The sequence below is a fragment of the Giraffa tippelskirchi genome, chromosome 1, assembly GCF_054371585.1.
Source record: "Giraffa tippelskirchi isolate mGirTip1 chromosome 1, T2T-mGirTip1v1.2.pri, whole genome shotgun sequence".
Taxonomy (NCBI): domain Eukaryota; kingdom Metazoa; phylum Chordata; class Mammalia; order Artiodactyla; family Giraffidae; genus Giraffa; species Giraffa tippelskirchi.
Window position 1 is genome coordinate 142997960 of NC_137275.1, and position 19874 is coordinate 143017833.

Consider the following 19874-nt stretch of genomic DNA (forward strand, 5'->3'; position numbering starts at 1 on the left):
ATACACATTTTCATTGACAAATCCAAAGTTTATTGGGAAAATTAAACTTCTACTGTAAAACTTCAGAGTGTAGATTGACTACATTTTCTAGGTCAAATAGGTAATATCTAAATGAAAGCACAATGAGGAAGTGAGGGAGAAATTTTCGGACAATGAGTACCGTCTTCCCTACTTAAAAGCCTTGCTAGAAAGATTGTCATCAGACACCCTACCTCAAGGTTCACCCAGACGCCGTCTCAGGCAGGCCAGCAGCAGCCTCATCTTCCCCATGGCTTTCGCGGTCTCTCTACTGATGGCCCTGGTGCTGGTCAGCTGCAGCCCTGGAGGATCTCTGGGCTGTAACCGGCCTTGGAACCATGTGTCGGTTGGCAGGCAGAACCTCAGGCTCCTGCGGCAAATGAGCAGACTCTCCCCTCGCTCCTGTCTGCAGGACAGAAAAGACTTCGGTCTTCCCCAGGAGATGCTGGAGCGCGGCCAGTTCCAGAAGGACCAGGCCCTCTCTGTCCTCCACGAGATGCTCAAGCAGTGCTTCAACCTCTTACAGACAGAGCACTCCCCTGCTGCCTGGAACACGGCCATCCGGGACCAGCTCCGCGCTGGACTCATGCAACAGCTGGAGGACCTGGATGCTTGCCCGGGCCTGGTGAAGGGAGAGGATGCCTCTGACCAGGGAAGGATGGGCCCCGTGCTGGCCGTGATGAGGTACTTCCAGGGAATCCGTGACTACCTGAAACAGAAGGAATACAGCGAGTGCGCCTGGGAAATCGTCAGGGTGGAGATGATGAGAGCCCTCTCTTCGTCATCCATCTTGCAGAAAAGGATAAGAAACCTGGGTGGAGCTCTGAAGTCACCTTGAGATGACTCTCACCGACCAAGATGCCACATCAGCCTCGTACACTCACCTGTGCTCATTTCAGAAGACTCTGATTTCTGCTTTAGCCACCAAATTCATTGAATTACTTTAGTTGATACTTTGTCAGTAGTAATAAGCAAGTAGATATAAAAGTATTCAGCTGTAGGGGCATGAGTCCTTAAGTGATGCCTGCCCTGAGGTTATCTGTTGCTGATTTATTTATTCCTCCTTGCATTTAACATACTTAAAATGTTCAGAAATTTATAAAATTACATTTCATCTGTACATCATATTAAAATTTCTAAAGCATCTTTACCATTTCATGTGATTACATTTGTGCTTTGTTATATTTATTAAATCAAAGAAAATGAGTTTCTTCACTCAAAAAGTGAAATCCAAACCCCATTTTAAAACTTTATTAAAGAGTGGGTGGTTACATTTATTTACTCATTCATTCCATTCATATTATACATATAAATTGAGTACCCGAGTGACAGACTGTGTAATTGTCACCAAGGAATACATGTGAATAAACCAAATGCAGTTCCTACGGCATTGAAGCACTCAGTATTACAGAGAATACTGTTTATGTAAACAGTATTGTTTTATTTCGGTTATACTAAAGACTGCAAGGAGAGGTAAAGGAAAAGAATGTCCTCACACGGGAAGCTTTAGGTACAAATGATGCTGGAAAGATAAATAATATTATACATCCTTCCTAAGCTGCCTGCGGGGCTTCCCCGGTAGCTCAGCTGATAAAGAACACGCCTGCGGAGCAGGAGACTCCAATTCGATTCCTGGGTCAGGAAGATCCCCTGGAGAAGGGAGAGACCAACTCCCCACTCCAGTATTCTTGGGCTTCCCTGGTGGTTCGGTCGCTAAAGAATCTGCCTACAATGCAGGAGACCTGGGTTGCGAAGATCCCAGGAGGAGGGCCCGGCAACCTACTCCAGTATTCTTGTCTGGGGAATCCCCATGGACAGAGGAAGCTGGAGGGCTGTAGCCCGTGGGGTCTCCAAGAGTGTGATACAACTAAGCATAGGGCACAGAAAGTCAACGAATTCTCTTAACTCAGTTTCAAGTCACCAAAATCTGGGGAGACTATTTTAGATAGACATTACCCAAACATAATTATTTCTACCGAGTTTACCTAAGCTCCTTTTCCTCCTTACTCTTAGAGATCACAGACCACTAGTATCAGAGAGCCCAGGTAGATCATTTATATGGCAAAGGCACAAGAGAAATACCAATTCCTTCCAGAAAGCTGGCTTAAAACATTACAAAAGGCTCACTTTGATACAATAGCAGAGCTAGCTGAGGCCATTGTTCTCCAGCTCTCTGGGCAGCGCCCATTCATCAGGGACAGCCACCCAAAGGCCCCATGTACTAGTGGACAGCCACCCAGGGATTTCCCTGTTGCTTCTGGGATTCCCCCTGCAATTCTGGGGCACCATATGGTAGCAGACGGCCACCTCAGGAATACCCTACAACTTTGGGATTACAGACAGCAACTTTGGGGCCCCCTGGGTTAGCGGACAGCCACCTCAAGGATCACCCAGAGACTCTTGGGACCCACATTCTAGTGGATGCCCCCAATAACTTTCCATTCCTCATCCTGTATCTTGACACTCACAGGAGTTTCTGTCATCTCCTGGCTGCCACCAATTGTTGGGTTGTGCCCTGCAGGCTTACAAGACCTTTGTTTGCCCAGCTTCGAGACCAAAGGAAGAATCTGCCGTCAAGAACAGAGGCATGGATGGCTTAAGGGATGGGAGGCACTCACACGTGTGAAGCAAGGTCCTGGAGCAACACCCCACCATGGGTGGTGCACGGGTGGTGGGAAGTATTCACACATGGTGACAGGCTTCATTCTGAGAGCAATGGCGGGGTGGGGAGTAGAGGGTAGGGAAGTGGGGAATGGGGAAGGAGGGGGTGGGGGGTGAGGGAGGAGATGGCTAATCATAGTGGGAGTGAGATCAGGCGGGCTCTTTAATTTTCATGGAAAGCAGTTGAGGGACACGCCCCTCACCACCCCTTTGATACAAAAGATCAACTCTGGGGCCTCAGACAAGTACAGAGAAAAGCAAGTCATAGGCCTAGGCTGTACTGGTGGGGCAGGGGATCTACCGAGAGTAAGAGAAGAGCTATCCTGAGTGGCCTGACGGTAATATACCTTAATTAGAACATTCCACTATTGCTAAAAATCACCAGTGATCATCTGGACCTTCAGATTGTTTTGCCAGTGAAAGTTTGAAATATCCTGAGAATTACTGCAGTATGACACAGAGACATGGAATGTGCCAAGGCTATTGGAAAATGGCATTGATAGACTTGCTTGACGTGGGCTTGTCACCAACCTTCAATTTGTAAAAAATGCAATTATCTGTGAAATGGGATAAAACAAATTCTGCCTATACTTCCTCACATTGTAGCAATTCCCAGTATGCTCTCAAGATTCACTCCTCCTTCCCCTGCACCAGCCATTCATACAGCTCTTTCCTGTTTCTTTGGGATTCTGGCTACCCATTTCCCCTTAAGATTGCAAAGCGTAGTCACTCAGTCGTGCCGACTCTTTGCCACCCCATGAAACATAGTCCACCAGGCTCCTCTGTCCATCGGATTCTCCAGGCAGAATACTGGAGTGGATGGCCATTTCCTTCTCCAGGAGATCTTCCCCACGCAGGGAGCAAACCTGGGTCTCCCATCATTGCAGCCAGATTCTTTATACTCTCTGAGCCACAAGGGAAGCCCTAAGAGTGCAAAGCCACCAATTAAAAGTCTGAGTCAAAGTTCTAGGTTCTTCAGAAACTTTTATGTAAGACGTTATTTGCTTGTGATGACTATTTTTGGGAATGAGAGAATGTCCTTCTTACAATATTGTGACAACAGCCATGGCCAAAATGGACTAGGAAGCAAGATCCATTTTCCTCTAGAGGCTACTAAAATAATTACGGAGGAAGCGTGCCACTTACTGGCCAAGATGGACTAGGACATTGACCACGTCTGGAGAGCAGGCTTCTTGCTCTTCTAAGCAGAGGTCTGTCTTCTTCCTTTAGCATTTTCTTCAGACCTCAAGGAGGATCTTTCCTGGAAAGAACGGACACCAATAACTTGAAAAAGCCTGCTTCCTTAGCTTTTGTATTTTAGAGAGGGAAAATACTCCCAGCTTCAGGCAGGACATGTCTTGGGCTAAGGAAGTTGTGTGGAAAGAAAGGTCAGGATATGTTTCTCACTTTCAGGCTGCTCAACTGGCCAAGGTTACAGATTCATCATTTGCTTTACATACTTTAACATCCTTGGTGCCTTGACCATGGCATTCTGGGTAGGGAAATACAAGGGAAATCGGAGGAAATAGCTCCTGTTTGAAGGTGCATTAACTCTTTCCTAAAGCATACGTTGTCCGTTCTGAACCAGACTTCAGGGGGAAATTCTCCATGTCCCTTTGAATAATAACTGCACTTGCATCCCTTCCACTTGGACTCAGCAGTAAGAGAGAGAGTGAAGTCACTCAGTCGTGTCCAACTCCTGCGACCCCATGGACCGTAGCCTAGCAGGATCCTCTGTCCATGGGATTTTCCAGGCAAGAGTACTGGAGTGGGTTGCCGTTTCCTTCTCCAGGGGATCTTCCCAACCCAGGTATCGAACCGGGGTCTCCTGCATGGTAGGCAGATGTTTTTACCGTCCGAACCATCAGGGAAGCCTGTAAGAGAGAACACAGACGCAAATAAGGGGATTTCAGGGCATCCAATTGTTGCCAACCAATAACCTGGGGTGTACCTACTTGGGTAGAATTGAGAACGATTAAGGTAATGGAATACCGTCATCGAGGAGGTTAACCAGGAAGAGAGAGAGAGAGAGAGAGAGAGTGCGTGTATGGGTTTACTGATCAAGTAGCAGAGAAGGGTTCAATATAGACTAGATCTCTCAAATCTCTGCTTCAGGTTACAGACATCATCTTTAGATTGCTTCTCTCCAGTTAATGGATGAGCGGGCTGATAGCTTGCAGCAGAGGATGTCGGATTCCTGATCTCCGAAGAAGATTGAGCTTGGGGCCCGGGGACCAGCCTTGATCACCCAAGAGCTTTTGTATAGCAGGGTTTTATTCAAGTATAAAAAGCGACAGAGGAAGCTTCTGGCATAGGCATCAGAAGGAGGACAAAAGTGCCCCACTCGCTAGCCTTAGCAAGGAAGCTATATTCTTTTTAATTGGTTATTACAATAAATCAAAAGAATGTCTCAAGGTTCACAGATCATACTAGACCCACTCCCACAATATACATTTTAAGATAACGGGATTAGAACTAACAATAGAAAGATCTTACCAGACCCACTCCCCTAATATAATCTTAGGATAAGTCAGCAGGTTCTTGGTAAGGACAAACATGTCCTCGAGCCAGATACATTGCTCTATTGACTAAGACAAAGCAATGTAGAAAAACAAGTTTGTTTATTTCTCCTCCTTGAGAACTCCAGAACCCTATGTCCTCCTGGAGAGCCCCAGACCCCTCTCACGTCCTTGGGGACCCCAGACTTCTTATCAATCTGCCTAGGAACTGACATTCTCAGGGATCTCTAACTTGGAGGTTAAATACACGTCAGTTGCTCCGTTGAGTAGTACTCGTTTGCGACTCCGGGGTCTGTACCCTTTTCATACTGTTCATGGGGTTCTCAAGGCAAGAATACTGAAGTGCTTTGCCATTCCCTTCTCCAGTGGACCACATTTGTCACTTAGCCACCAACCTCGACAGCATATTAAAAACCAGAGACATCACTATGCCAACAAAGGTCCATCCAATCAAGTCTATGTTTTTTCCAGTGGTCACATATGATCGTGAGAGTCGGACCATGGAGAAAGCTGAGCGCCGAAGAATTGATGCTTTTGAACTGTGGTGTTGGAGAAGACTCTTGAGAGTCCCTTGGACTGCAAGGAGATCCAACCGGTCCATCCTAAAAGAAGTCAGTCCTCAATATTCATTGGAAGGACTGATGCTGAAGCTGAAACTCCAATACTTTGGCTACCTGATGGGAAGAACTGACTCCTTGGAAAACATCCTGAGGCTGGGAAAGATTGAAGGCGGGAGGAGAAGGGGACGACTGAGGATGAGGTGGCTGGATGGCATCACCGACTCAATGGACATGAGTTTGAGTAAACCCCAGGAGTTGGTGATGGACCGGGAGGCCTGGCATGCTGCGGTCCATGGGGTCGCAAGAGTCAGACATGTCTGAGTGACTGATCTGCACTGGAGTGTACCCGCCAGGCTCCCGGTCCCTGGCATTCTCCAGGCAAGAAAACTGGAGTGGGTTGTCATTTCCTTCTCCTGTGTGTTAAGTAAGTTTGGGGTTTTTTTCTTTCTGCCTTAACACTCTGGGGACACTTTTGGGGGCAAGACCACGTGGATAATTTTTGGACTCATCTGGCTCTCTTTGTGGGGGCGTCCCAGGGGGCACCGGTGCTAAACAACACACCTGCCACTGCAGGAGACATAAGAGATCTGGGTTTACTCCCTGGGTCGGGAAGATGGCCTGGAGGAGGAAATGGCAACCCACTCCACTGTTATTGCCTGGAGAATCCCATGGACAAGGGTGCCTGTCCACTGGGTCCCAAGAGTCAGGCGTGACTGAAGCGACTTAGCACGCACACATGCCTGTCTTTGTGACTGTTTAACATTCTTCAGATATTATGATTCTTCCACTGTTTGGCTGAGCTTTTTTGAGATTTAACTTACACTTTGCCATTTTGTCAGCAGAAATGTCACTTATCTTCTTCACTTTCATGACGTTCAGATATACATATGTTTTATGTTTGCCCACAAACAACTACGGTTTTGCTTTCTAGGAAAGTTGCAATGAGAAACAAAATATCTCAAGTCTTGACAATCACAGAAAATGAGGTGAAGCCCCTCTGGCATTCTTTTATTTCCCTTTGTCTTAACCCTAGGATGAGATGGCACGAAACCCAGGAGGAGAGAGACAAACTTCAACCAGCAAATCACTATAGAGAATATAAGTTCCTAAGTCTTTTGTTGTGATTTAAATTTAAAACGAAACATCATGAGTAGGTAAAGAAACGAGGCTATTTCTCCCTGACACAGCCCGGCCTCATGGCTCCGCAGTCTCAGCACGAAATATACATGGATAGACATTGCGGCCCAACCCAAGTATGCACTGAATGAACAACTAAAGGTCACCGATTTCTGTGATATAAGCTTATAATGATATATAACACCATCACTGAATTCCCTATAGCCAACTCAGACATTCTGAGCAAAACATATGTTCAACAGTTTAAGTAAAAAGTTTGAATGATAAAAGCTGTAGTGGCAAACTAAGCATTGTCTAGTAAAGGTGAAACAATTGCACTTGCATAATGCCTCCACCTATGGAGTATTCTTGCCTGGAAAATCCAATGGACACAGGAGTCTGGCGGGCTACAGTCAACGGGGTCGCAAAGAATCGGACACCACTGAGCGACTAACACACACACTCGTAGACAAAAACACACTGTAGCTCTCAGCGTCTTATGGCTGCTGACCCTTGATAACGTGGGACACAGGGCAGAAGAGGAGGTCAGCACTGAGAACTCCAGTCCTCCACAAAAACACTGCAGGGAGAGGGTGGGGATTCTGGAAGATGAATGATTTTGCAAACAAAGGGACAAGCCCCTCCACAGTAAAATCCTCAACGTCTCAAAGTGGTAAGCCTGCCCTCACGAGTGAGTCCCAGAGAGTTTGGGCTGAGGACACTGTCATTCCAGACGAAAAGTGCTATTAGAGGTGAAAACTACCTTGTGAGTGAGGCAGTGTTGGAAATACAATGAATTATCTTGGTTTAGAATCTTCACACTTAAGTGCACCACAAAGAACCAGGATTCCTGGTGGGGGTATTGGCACAGCCTATAGAGGACTATAGATCTACCGTTAAAAAAACAAAAAACAGTGGAAAGAAATGGTGATGTCTAGTATATTATTCTTGACTGTCAACATGAAGAAAAAAGTCAGAACCTAAAAGTTGAGAGTTATGTTGTGTTTGGTTGGGTACTGGCACAGCTTGTAGAGGACTATACATCTACTGTAAAAAAAAAAAAATGGTGAAAAGAATAGCGATGTCTCGGATATTATTCCTGACTGTCAACTTGAAGAGAAAAGTCACAACCTAAAAGCTGAGAGTTAAGTTTTATTTGGTGGGAATTCAGGAGACAGTATTTCAAGTCACCCTGAGAGAAGTGCTCCAAGGACGTGGGGGGAGGAGCCAGGTTCCACAGAAGTTTGCAAGAGAGGGAAGGTAGTCCGAACCTCAAAATATTTTGGTGACTCGGAGAAAACCCGGTATCTCAAGTTACGGAATTTAGCACTTTGCTATGCATGGCAGGATGCAAGAGTCGGGGCTCACTGAAATCATTCTTTTCATGCATCTTGGCTATCCTGGGGCCGTGCGCCTTGCATTTTTCCCCATCCCGAGTTCCCTTGGGCTCACATTAGGGAGTGGCTGCAATCTGACAGCTGTCAGACCAGAGGTATATTCCTCCTTCCTGAGCACCCTGGAGGGCTGGAAACTCTGATGACTGTGTCATCCTGCTTTACGGATATGGTAGAAAACAGTTTGTTCCTCGTGGCCTGTGGTCCCAGTGAAATGTAACCTCAGGAACCTGAATGAATGTTCTCAAAAGAGCAGAAACAACCGATTAGCTCATGCACTAACAATTACAAGCCTCTGCTCCGATTAAAACAGAAAATAAAATACAGAAACCTGTAGGGCCTGAGGGACTGTGACCTCGTATGTATAAGATAAGGAGAGAAAAAATGCAGTCCAGAATCAAGGAAAGATTTTGTTCCTGACACAAAGAAAAGGAATCTTTATATATATTAAAATGTGCACAGAAGTATGTACATGTGTATAAGTCTCTACATCCCTACATAACCTCAGCCTTTAATTTGTTTCTCATTTATCTGATACCCATTTGGAGTGATACATCAAAAGTTTAGTGGGAAAACAAAACACTTATTATACAAATTAAAAGTATAGGTTAATTACATTTTCTGGGTCAAATAGAAAATGTCTAAATGAAAACACATAATGGATGTGAGAGAGAAAATTTCTGACAATGAGTACTGTCTTCCCTGTTTAAAGCCTTCCTTTAGATTTATTATTCCCTTTGAAGAATCACCGCACTTGCATCCCTTCCACCTTGACTCAGGAGTAAGACAGAACACAGCCACAAATAGAGGGAGCTCAGAGAATACAACTGTTGCCAACCAATAGCCTGGGGTGTGCCTATTTGGGTAGACTCGAGAACTATTGAGGTAATCCAATCGTAATTCAGGAATTAACCAGGATGTATCCATGTGTGTGTGCGTGCGTGTGGGTGGGTGTGTGTGCATGTGTGCACGAGTGTTTGCTCAGAGAGTGGGGAAGGGCTTCAGTTTAGCCTAGATCTGTCCAGTTTCTGCCTCAGTGTACAGGCTTGTCTTTAGTTTGCTTCTCTCCAACTGACAAATGAGAGGGCTGTCCAATTTGTTTCTTAACTAAGTTTTGTTCCTTTTCTTTCTTCCTTCAACACTTTGGGGCCCCTTTTGGGGGCAAGACTACATCTTCAATTTTTGGTCTCACCTGGCTGTCTTTGTGGAGGCTTCCCAGGTGACACCAGTGGTAAAGAACTTGCGTGTCAATCCAGGAGACATAAGAGACCACGGTTTAATTCCTGGGTCGGGATGATTCGCTGGAGGAGAAAATAGCAACCCACTCAGGTATTCTTGCCTGGAGAATCCCACGGACAGGGGAGCCTGTCCACAGGGTCACAAAGAGTCAGACATGACTGAAGCGACTTAGCACGTGCACGTGGCTGTCTTTGAGACTGTTTGACAACTTTCAAATATTATGATTCCTTCCGTTTTTTGGTTGACCTTTCTTCAACTTACACTTTGCCATACTGTCAGCAGAAAGGACAGTTGTCTATATTCTCATTCATGACATTCAAAATTATATTTGATTTATTTTTGTCCACAAACAACTATCAAGTTTTGCCTTCCGGGAAAGCTGAAATGAGAAACAAAAGAAATCTCTAGTCTTGAAAATCACAGAAAATATGGTGATGCCCCTCTGCCATTCTTTCCCTTCCTTCTGTATTAACCCTAGGATGAAACGGAAAGGAACGCAGTAGGAGAGACAAACTGGCCAGTAAATCAAAAGGCAAAAAATAAGTTCTTCAATTTTTTTTTTTCTTTTGCTGTTCTTTAAATTTAAAACAAAACATCATGAGTAAGTAGAGAACCGAGGCTATTTCTCCCTGACACAGCCTGGGCCTCACTGCTCTGCATTCTGAGCACAGCACAGAGATGGATCGACAAGTCAGCCCAACGGAAGTATGTAGACTGAACGAACACCTGAAGGTGACTGATTTCTGTGACATAAGCTTTTACTAATACAGAACACCATCACTGAGTCACCTATACCCAACTCAGAAATTCTGAGCAGAACAAATCTTGAACACTTTACGTAAAAGAATTGAGCAACAAAAGCTGTCGTGGCAAAATAAAAATTGTCTCCTAAAGGTGTAACAATTGCAATTGGATAATGCCACCACTTACTTAGGTCTCCACACTTCAGATCTCAGCATCTCAGGGCTGCTGACACTTGATAGCTGGCGACATGGATCGGAAGAAGAGGAAGTCATCGCTGAGAACTCCCCTCCTTCACACAAACACTGCACGGGAGAGGGTGGGGATGCTGGAAGATGAATGACTTTGCAAACAAGGAGACAAGCCCCTCCACAGTAGAATTCTGAAGTTCTCAGGATGTGGTTAGCCTGCCCTCATGGGGGAGGCCCAGAGACTTTGGGCTGAGGACACCGTCATTCCAGAGGAGATGTGCTACTAGAGGTGATAACCACCTTGTGAATGAGGTGGTACTGGAAAGACAGTTAATGAGAATCTTCAGACCTACATGCACCAGAAAAGAAGCAGGATTCCTGGTGGGGGTATCGGCACAGCCCGTGGAAGACTAGAGATCGACCATAAAAAGCTGGTTGAAAGAAACCCTGATGTCTCGTATATTGTTCCTGACTGTTGATCTTGAGCCTATTATACAGAGGGAAGTAAGTCAGAAAGAAAAACACTAATGTAGTATATTAATGCATATATATGGAGTTTAGAAAGAAGGTAACAATGACTCTATATGCGCGACAGCAGAAGAGACACAGAGGTAAAGAACAGACTTTTGGACTCTGTGGGAGAAGGTGAGGGTGGGATGATTTGAGAGACTAGCATTGAAATATGTATATTACCGTATGTGAAGTAGATGGCCAGTCCAGGTTGGATGAATGCGACAGGCGCTCAGGGCTGGTGCACCGGGACCGCGCTGAGGGATGGGACAGGGAGGCAGGTGGGAGGGGAGTTCAGGATGGGGGACACATGTACACCCACGGGTGATTCACGTCAATGTATGGCAAAAACCACTGCAATATTGTAAAGTAATAAGCCTCCAAATAAAATAAATCAGTTAATTCAAAAAAGAGAAAAATAGTGACAACCTAAAAGATGAGCGTTATACTTTATTTGGAGGGAATTCGGGAGGCAGTTTCTCAATTCACCTTGAGAGAATTGCTCCAAGGAGGTGAAGGGAAGCGTCAGGTTGTACAGGAATTTGCAAGAACGGGGATGTAGTCTGAACATCAAAGCGTTTTTGTGAATTAAAGAAAACCAGCTATCTCAAGTTAAGGAATTTAGCATTTTCCCCATGTATGGGAAGAGGCAAGTGTCTGGGCTCACTGAACACGTTCCTTTCATGCATCTCAGCTCTCCTGGGGCATTTTTCCTTGCATTTTCTTGCATCTTGCATTTTATCACATCCTGAGTTGCCTTGGGCTCACCGTAGGGAGTAGCTGCAACTTGGTAGCTGTTCGCCCACAGGTGTATGTCCCCTTCCTGAGCACCCTGGAGGGCTGGCAACTCGTGATGACTGTGTCATCCTGGTTTACTGATTAGGCAGGAAATACTCCCCTCCTCATGACCCTGTGGCCCCAGTGAAATGTAATCTCAGGAACCTGAATGAATGTCCTCAAAAGAACAGAAACATCTGAGTCGTTCACTCACTCCTAATTACAAGCTTATCCTGGGTGAGACAGAAAACAAAATACAGATATCAATATGGCCTGAGTGACTGAATTCCTACGTGTAAGATAAGGAGGGAAAAATGCAGTTAAGGATCAAGGAAAACTTATGTTCCTGACAAAATACAAACAGAAGGAATGTTTATTATTATACTTAAATCTGTACATAATAACTATGTACATGTCTATAAGTCTTCGTATTATTGCATAACTTCAGCCTTTATTTAGTATCTCATCTAACTGATACACATGTTCATTGACAAATCCAAAGTTTATTGGGAAAATTAAACTTCTACTGTAAAACTTCAGAGTGTAGATTGACTACATTTTCTAGGTCAAATAGGTAATATCTAAATGAAAGCACAATGAGGAAGTGAGGGAGAAATTTTCGGACAATGAGTACCGTCTTCCCTACTTAAAAGCCTTGCTAGAAAGATTGTCATCAGACACCCTACCTCAAGGTTCACCCAGACGCCGTCTCAGGCAGGCCAGCAGCAGCCTCATCTTCCCCATGGCTTTCGCGGTCTCTCTACTGATGGCCCTGGTGCTGGTCAGCTGCAGCCCTGGAGGATCTCTGGGCTGTAACCGGCCTTGGAACCATGTGTCGGTTGGCAGGCAGAACCTCAGGCTCCTGCGGCAAATGAGCAGACTCTCCCCTCGCTCCTGTCTGCAGGACAGAAAAGACTTCGGTCTTCCCCAGGAGATGCTGGAGCGCGGCCAGTTCCAGAAGGACCAGGCCCTCTCTGTCCTCCACGAGATGCTCAAGCAGTGCTTCAACCTCTTACAGACAGAGCACTCCCCTGCTGCCTGGAACACGGCCATCCGGGACCAGCTCCGCGCTGGACTCATGCAACAGCTGGAGGACCTGGATGCTTGCCCGGGCCTGGTGAAGGGAGAGGATGCCTCTGACCAGGGAAGGATGGGCCCCGTGCTGGCCGTGATGAGGTACTTCCAGGGAATCCGTGACTACCTGAAACAGAAGGAATACAGCGAGTGCGCCTGGGAAATCGTCAGGGTGGAGATGATGAGAGCCCTCTCTTCGTCATCCATCTTGCAGAAAAGGATAAGAAACCTGGGTGGAGCTCTGAAGTCACCTTGAGATGACTCTCACCGACCAAGATGCCACATCAGCCTCGTACACTCACCTGTGCTCATTTCAGAAGACTCTGATTTCTGCTTTAGCCACCAAATTCATTGAATTACTTTAGTTGATACTTTGTCAGTAGTAATAAGCAAGTAGATATAAAAGTATTCAGCTGTAGGGGCATGAGTCCTTAAGTGATGCCTGCCCTGAGGTTATCTGTTGCTGATTTATTTATTCCTCCTTGCATTTAACATACTTAAAATGTTCAGAAATTTATAAAATTACATTTCATCTGTACATCATATTAAAATTTCTAAAGCATCTTTACCATTTCATGTGATTACATTTGTGCTTTGTTATATTTATTAAATCAAAGAAAATGAGTTTCTTCACTCAAAAAGTGAAATCCAAACCCCATTTTAAAACTTTATTAAAGAGTGGGTGGTTACATTTATTTACTCATTCATTCCATTCATATTATACATATAAATTGAGTACCCGAGTGACAGACTGTGTAATTGTCACCAAGGAATACATGTGAATAAACCAAATGCAGTTCCTACGGCATTGAAGCACTCAGTATTACAGAGAATACTGTTTATGTAAACAGTATTGTTTTATTTCGGTTATACTAAAGACTGCAAGGAGAGGTAAAGGAAAAGAATGTCCTCACACGGGAAGCTTTAGGTACAAATGATGCTGGAAAGATAAATAATATTATACATCCTTCCTAAGCTGCCTGCGGGGCTTCCCCGGTAGCTCAGCTGATAAAGAACGCGCCTGCGGAGCAGGAGACTCCAATTCGATTCCTGGGTCAGGAAGATCCCCTGGAGAAGGGAGAGACCAACTCCCCACTCCAGTATTCTTGGGCTTCCCTGGTGGTTCGGTCGCTAAAGAATCTGCCTACAATGCAGGAGACCTGGGTTGCGAAGATCCCAGGAGGAGGGCCCGGCAACCTACTCCAGTATTCTTGTCTGGGGAATCCCCATGGACAGAGGAAGCTGGAGGGCTGTAGCCCGTGGGGTCTCCAAGAGTGTGATACAACTAAGCATAGGGCACAGAAAGTCAACGAATTCTCTTAACTCAGTTTCAAGTCACCAAAATCTGGGGAGACTATTTTAGATAGACATTACCCAAACATAATTATTTCTACCGAGTTTACCTAAGCTCCTTTTCCTCCTTACTCTTAGAGATCACAGACCACTAGTATCAGAGAGCCCAGGTAGATCATTTATATGGCAAAGGCACAAGAGAAATACCAATTCCTTCCAGAAAGCTGGCTTAAAACATTACAAAAGGCTCACTTTGATACAATAGCAGAGCTAGCTGAGGCCATTGTTCTCCAGCTCTCTGGGCAGCGCCCATTCATCAGGGACAGCCACCCAAAGGCCCCATGTACTAGTGGACAGCCACCCAGGGATTTCCCTGTTGCTTCTGGGATTCCCCCTGCAATTCTGGGGCACCATATGGTAGCAGACGGCCACCTCAGGAATACCCTACAACTTTGGGATTACAGACAGCAACTTTGGGGCCCCCTGGGTTAGCGGACAGCCACCTCAAGGATCACCCAGAGACTCTTGGGACCCACATTCTAGTGGATGCCCCCAATAACTTTCCATTCCTCATCCTGTATCTTGACACTCACAGGAGTTTCTGTCATCTCCTGGCTGCCACCAATTGTTGGGTTGTGCCCTGCAGGCTTACAAGACCTTTGTTTGCCCAGCTTCGAGACCAAAGGAAGAATCTGCCGTCAAGAACAGAGGCATGGATGGCTTAAGGGATGGGAGGCACTCACATGTGTGAAGCAAGGTCCTGGAGCAACACCCCACCATGGGTGGTGCACGGGTGGTGGGAAGTATTCACACATGGTGACAGGCTTCATTCTGAGAGCAATGGCGGGGTGGGGAGTAGAGGGTAGGGAAGTGGGGAATGGGGAAGGAGGGGGTGGGGGGTGAGGGAGGAGATGGCTAATCATAGTGGGAGTGAGATCAGGCGGGCTCTTTAATTTTCATGGAAAGCAGTTGAGGGACACGCCCCTCACCACCCCTTTGATACAAAAGATCAACTCTGGGGCCTCAGACAAGTACAGAGAAAAGCAAGTCATAGGCCTAGGCTGTACCGGTGGGGCAGGGGATCTACCGAGAGTAAGAGAAGAGCTATCCTGAGTGGCCTGACGGTAATATACCTTAATTAGAACATTCCACTATTGCTAAAAATCACCAGTGATCATCTGGACCTTCAGATTGTTTTGCCAGTGAAAGTTTGAAATATCCTGAGAATTACTGCAGTATGACACAGAGACATGGAATGTGCCAAGGCTATTGGAAAATGGCATTGATAGACTTGCTTGACGTGGGCTTGTCACCAACCTTCAATTTGTAAAAAATGCAATTATCTGTGAAATGGGATAAAACAAATTCTGCCTATACTTCCTCACATTGTAGCAATTCCCAGTATGCTCTCAAGATTCACTCCTCCTTCCCCTGCACCAGCCATTCATACAGCTCTTTCCTGTTTCTTTGGGATTCTGGCTACCCATTTCCCCTTAAGATTGCAAAGCGTAGTCACTCAGTCGTGCCGACTCTTTGCCACCCCATGAAACATAGTCCACCAGGCTCCTCTGTCCATCGGATTCTCCAGGCAGAATACTGGAGTGGATGGCCATTTCCTTCTCCAGGAGATCTTCCCCACGCAGGGAGCAAACCTGGGTCTCCCATCATTGCAGCCAGATTCTTTATACTCTCTGAGCCACAAGGGAAGCCCTAAGAGTGCAAAGCCACCAATTAAAAGTCTGAGTCAAAGTTCTAGGTTCTTCAGAAACTTTTATGTAAGACGTTATTTGCTTGTGATGACTATTTTTGGGAATGAGAGAATGTCCTTCTTACAATATTGTGACAACAGCCATGGCCAAAATGGACTAGGAAGCAAGATCCATTTTCCTCTAGAGGCTACTAAAATAATTACGGAGGAAGCGTGCCACTTACTGGCCAAGATGGACTAGGACATTGACCACGTCTGGAGAGCAGGCTTCTTGCTCTTCTAAGCAGAGGTCTGTCTTCTTCCTTTAGCATTTTCTTCAGACCTCAAGGAGGATCTTTCCTGGAAAGAACGGACACCAATAACTTGAAAAAGCCTGCTTCCTTAGCTTTTGTATTTTAGAGAGGGAAAATACTCCCAGCTTCAGGCAGGACATGTCTTGGGCTAAGGAAGTTGTGTGGAAAGAAAGGTCAGGATATGTTTCTCACTTTCAGGCTGCTCAACTGGCCAAGGTTACAGATTCATCATTTGCTTTACATACTTTAACATCCTTGGTGCCTTGACCATGGCATTCTGGGTAGGGAAATACAAGGGAAATCGGAGGAAATAGCTCCTGTTTGAAGGTGCATTAACTCTTTCCTAAAGCATACGTTGTCCGTTCTGAACCAGACTTCAGGGGGAAATTCTCCATGTCCCTTTGAATAATAACTGCACTTGCATCCCTTCCACTTGGACTCAGCAGTAAGAGAGAGAGTGAAGTCACTCAGTCGTGTCCAACTCCTGCGACCCCATGGACCGTAGCCTAGCAGGATCCTCTGTCCATGGGATTTTCCAGGCAAGAGTACTGGAGTGGGTTGCCATTTCCTTCTCCAGGGGATCTTCCCAACCCAGGTATCGAACCGGGGTCTCCTGCATGGTAGGCAGATGTTTTTACCGTCCGAACCATCAGGGAAGCCTGTAAGAGAGAACACAGACGCAAATAAGGGGATTTCAGGGCATCCAATTGTTGCCAACCAATAACCTGGGGTGTACCTACTTGGGTAGAATTGAGAACGATTAAGGTAATGGAATACCGTCATCGAGGAGGTTAACCAGGAAGAGAGAGAGAGAGAGAGAGAGTGCGTGTATGGGTTTACTGATCAAGTAGCAGAGAAGGGTTCAATATAGACTAGATCTCTCAAATCTCTGCTTCAGGTTACAGACATCATCTTTAGATTGCTTCTCTCCAGTTAATGGATGAGCGGGCTGATAGCTTGCAGCAGAGGATGTCGGATTCCTGATCTCCGAAGAAGATTGAGCTTGGGGCCCGGGGACCAGCCTTGATCACCCAAGAGCTTTTGTATAGCAGGGTTTTATTCAAGTATAAAAAGCGACAGAGGAAGCTTCTGGCATAGGCATCAGAAGGAGGACAAAAGTGCCCCACTCGCTAGCCTTAGCAAGGAAGCTATATTCTTTTTAATTGGTTATTACAATAAATCAAAAGAATGTCTCAAGGTTCACAGATCATACTAGACCCACTCCCACAATATACATTTTAAGATAACGGGATTAGAACTAACAATAGAAAGATCTTACCAGACCCACTCCCCTAATATAATCTTAGGATAAGTCAGCAGGTTCTTGGTAAGGACAAACATGTCCTCGAGCCAGATACATTGCTCTATTGACTAAGACAAAGCAATGTAGAAAAACAAGTTTGTTTATTTCTCCTCCTTGAGAACTCCAGAACCCTATGTCCTCCTGGAGAGCCCCAGACCCCTCTCACGTCCTTGGGGACCCCAGACTTCTTATCAATCTGCCTAGGAACTGACATTCTCAGGGATCTCTAACTTGGAGGTTAAATACACGTCAGTTGCTCCGTTGAGTAGTACTCGTTTGCGACTCCGGGGTCTGTACCCTTTTCATACTGTTCATGGGGTTCTCAAGGCAAGAATACTGAAGTGCTTTGCCATTCCCTTCTCCAGTGGACCACATTTGTCACTTAGCCACCAACCTCGACAGCATATTAAAAACCAGAGACATCACTATGCCAACAAAGGTCCATCCAATCAAGTCTATGTTTTTTCCAGTGGTCACATATGATCGTGAGAGTCGGACCATGGAGAAAGCTGAGCGCCGAAGAATTGATGCTTTTGAACTGTGGTGTTGGAGAAGACTCTTGAGAGTCCCTTGGACTGCAAGGAGATCCAACCGGTCCATCCTAAAAGAAGTCAGTCCTCAATATTCATTGGAAGGACTGATGCTGAAGCTGAAACTCCAATACTTTGGCTACCTGATGGGAAGAACTGACTCCTTGGAAAACATCCTGAGGCTGGGAAAGATTGAAGGCGGGAGGAGAAGGGGACGACTGAGGATGAGGTGGCTGGATGGCATCACCGACTCAATGGACATGAGTTTGAGTAAACCCCAGGAGTTGGTGATGGACCGGGAGGCCTGGCATGCTGCGGTCCATGGGGTCGCAAGAGTCAGACATGTCTGAGTGACTGATCTGCACTGGAGTGTACCCGCCAGGCTCCCGGTCCCTGGCATTCTCCAGGCAAGAAAACTGGAGTGGGTTGTCATTTCCTTCTCCTGTGTGTTAAGTAAGTTTGGGGTTTTTTTCTTTCTGCCTTAACACTCTGGGGACACTTTTGGGGGCAAGACCACGTGGATAATTTTTGGACTCATCTGGCTCTCTTTGTGGGGGCGTCCCAGGGGGCACCGGTGCTAAACAACACACCTGCCACTGCAGGAGACATAAGAGATCTGGGTTTACTCCCTGGGTCGGGAAGATGGCCTGGAGGAGGAAATGGCAACCCACTCCACTGTTATTGCCTGGAGAATCCCATGGACAAGGGTGCCTGTCCACTGGGTCCCAAGAGTCAGGCGTGACTGAAGCGACTTAGCACGCACACATGCCTGTCTTTGTGACTGTTTAACATTCTTCAGATATTATGATTCTTCCACTGTTTGGCTGAGCTTTTTTGAGATTTAACTTACACTTTGCCATTTTGTCAGCAGAAATGTCACTTATCTTCTTCACTTTCATGACGTTCAGATATACATATGTTTTATGTTTGCCCACAAACAACTACGGTTTTGCTTTCTAGGAAAGTTGCAATGAGAAACAAAATATCTCAAGTCTTGACAATCACAGAAAATGAGGTGAAGCCCCTCTGGCATTCTTTTATTTCCCTTTGTCTTAACCCTAGGATGAGATGGCACGAAACCCAGGAGGAGAGAGACAAACTTCAACCAGCAAATCACTATAGAGAATATAAGTTCCTAAGTCTTTTGTTGTGATTTAAATTTAAAACGAAACATCATGAGTAGGTAAAGAAACGAGGCTATTTCTCCCTGACACAGCCCGGCCTCATGGCTCCGCAGTCTCAGCACGAAATATACATGGATAGACATTGCGGCCCAACCCAAGTATGCACTGAATGAACAACTAAAGGTCACCGATTTCTGTGATATAAGCTTATAATGATATATAACACCATCACTGAATTCCCTATAGCCAACTCAGACATTCTGAGCAAAACATATGTTCAACAGTTTAAGTAAAAAGTTTGAATGATAAAAGCTGTAGTGGCAAACTAAGCATTGTCTAGTAAAGGTGAAACAATTGCACTTGCATAATGCCTCCACCTATGGAGTATTCTTGCCTGGAAAATCCAATGGACACAGGAGTCTGGCGGGCTACAGTCAACGGGGTCGCAAAGAATCGGACACCACTGAGCGACTAACACACACACTCGTAGACAAAAACACACTGTAGCTCTCAGCGTCTTATGGCTGCTGACCCTTGATAACGTGGGACACAGGGCAGAAGAGGAGGTCAGCACTGAGAACTCCAGTCCTCCACAAAAACACTGCAGGGAGAGGGTGGGGATTCTGGAAGATGAATGATTTTGCAAACAAAGGGACAAGCCCCTCCACAGTAAAATCCTCAACGTCTCAAAGTGGTAAGCCTGCCCTCACGAGTGAGTCCCAGAGAGTTTGGGCTGAGGACACTGTCATTCCAGACGAAAAGTGCTATTAGAGGTGAAAACTACCTTGTGAGTGAGGCAGTGTTGGAAATACAATGAATTATC

At 45.8% G+C, this 19874-nt stretch overlaps 2 protein-coding genes across 2 annotated transcripts; both read left to right on the forward strand.

Annotated features, from left to right (window-relative positions):
• Window positions 1–268: 268 nt before the first annotated feature.
• Window positions 269–856, forward strand: LOC145543464 (interferon tau-like). Its single transcript, XM_081585484.1, has one exon. It carries the CDS (start codon window positions 269–271, stop codon window positions 854–856), a length of 588 nt encoding a protein of 195 aa, XP_081441610.1.
• An 11612-nt stretch (window positions 857–12468) lies between these two features.
• On the forward strand, window positions 12469–13056 carry LOC145538510 (interferon tau-like). Its single transcript, XM_081570704.1, has one exon. The coding sequence runs from the start codon at window positions 12469–12471 to the stop codon at window positions 13054–13056; it is 588 nt and encodes a 195-aa protein (XP_081426830.1).
• Window positions 13057–19874: the final 6818 nt, after the last annotated feature.

Excerpts from the sequence above, each read along its gene's own strand:
- LOC145543464 (XM_081585484.1), top strand. The coding sequence starts at position 269 with ATGGCTTTCGCGGTCTCTCTACTGATGGCCCTGGTGCTGGTCAGCTGC.
- LOC145538510 (XM_081570704.1), top strand. The coding sequence starts at position 12,469 with ATGGCTTTCGCGGTCTCTCTACTGATGGCCCTGGTGCTGGTCAGCTGC.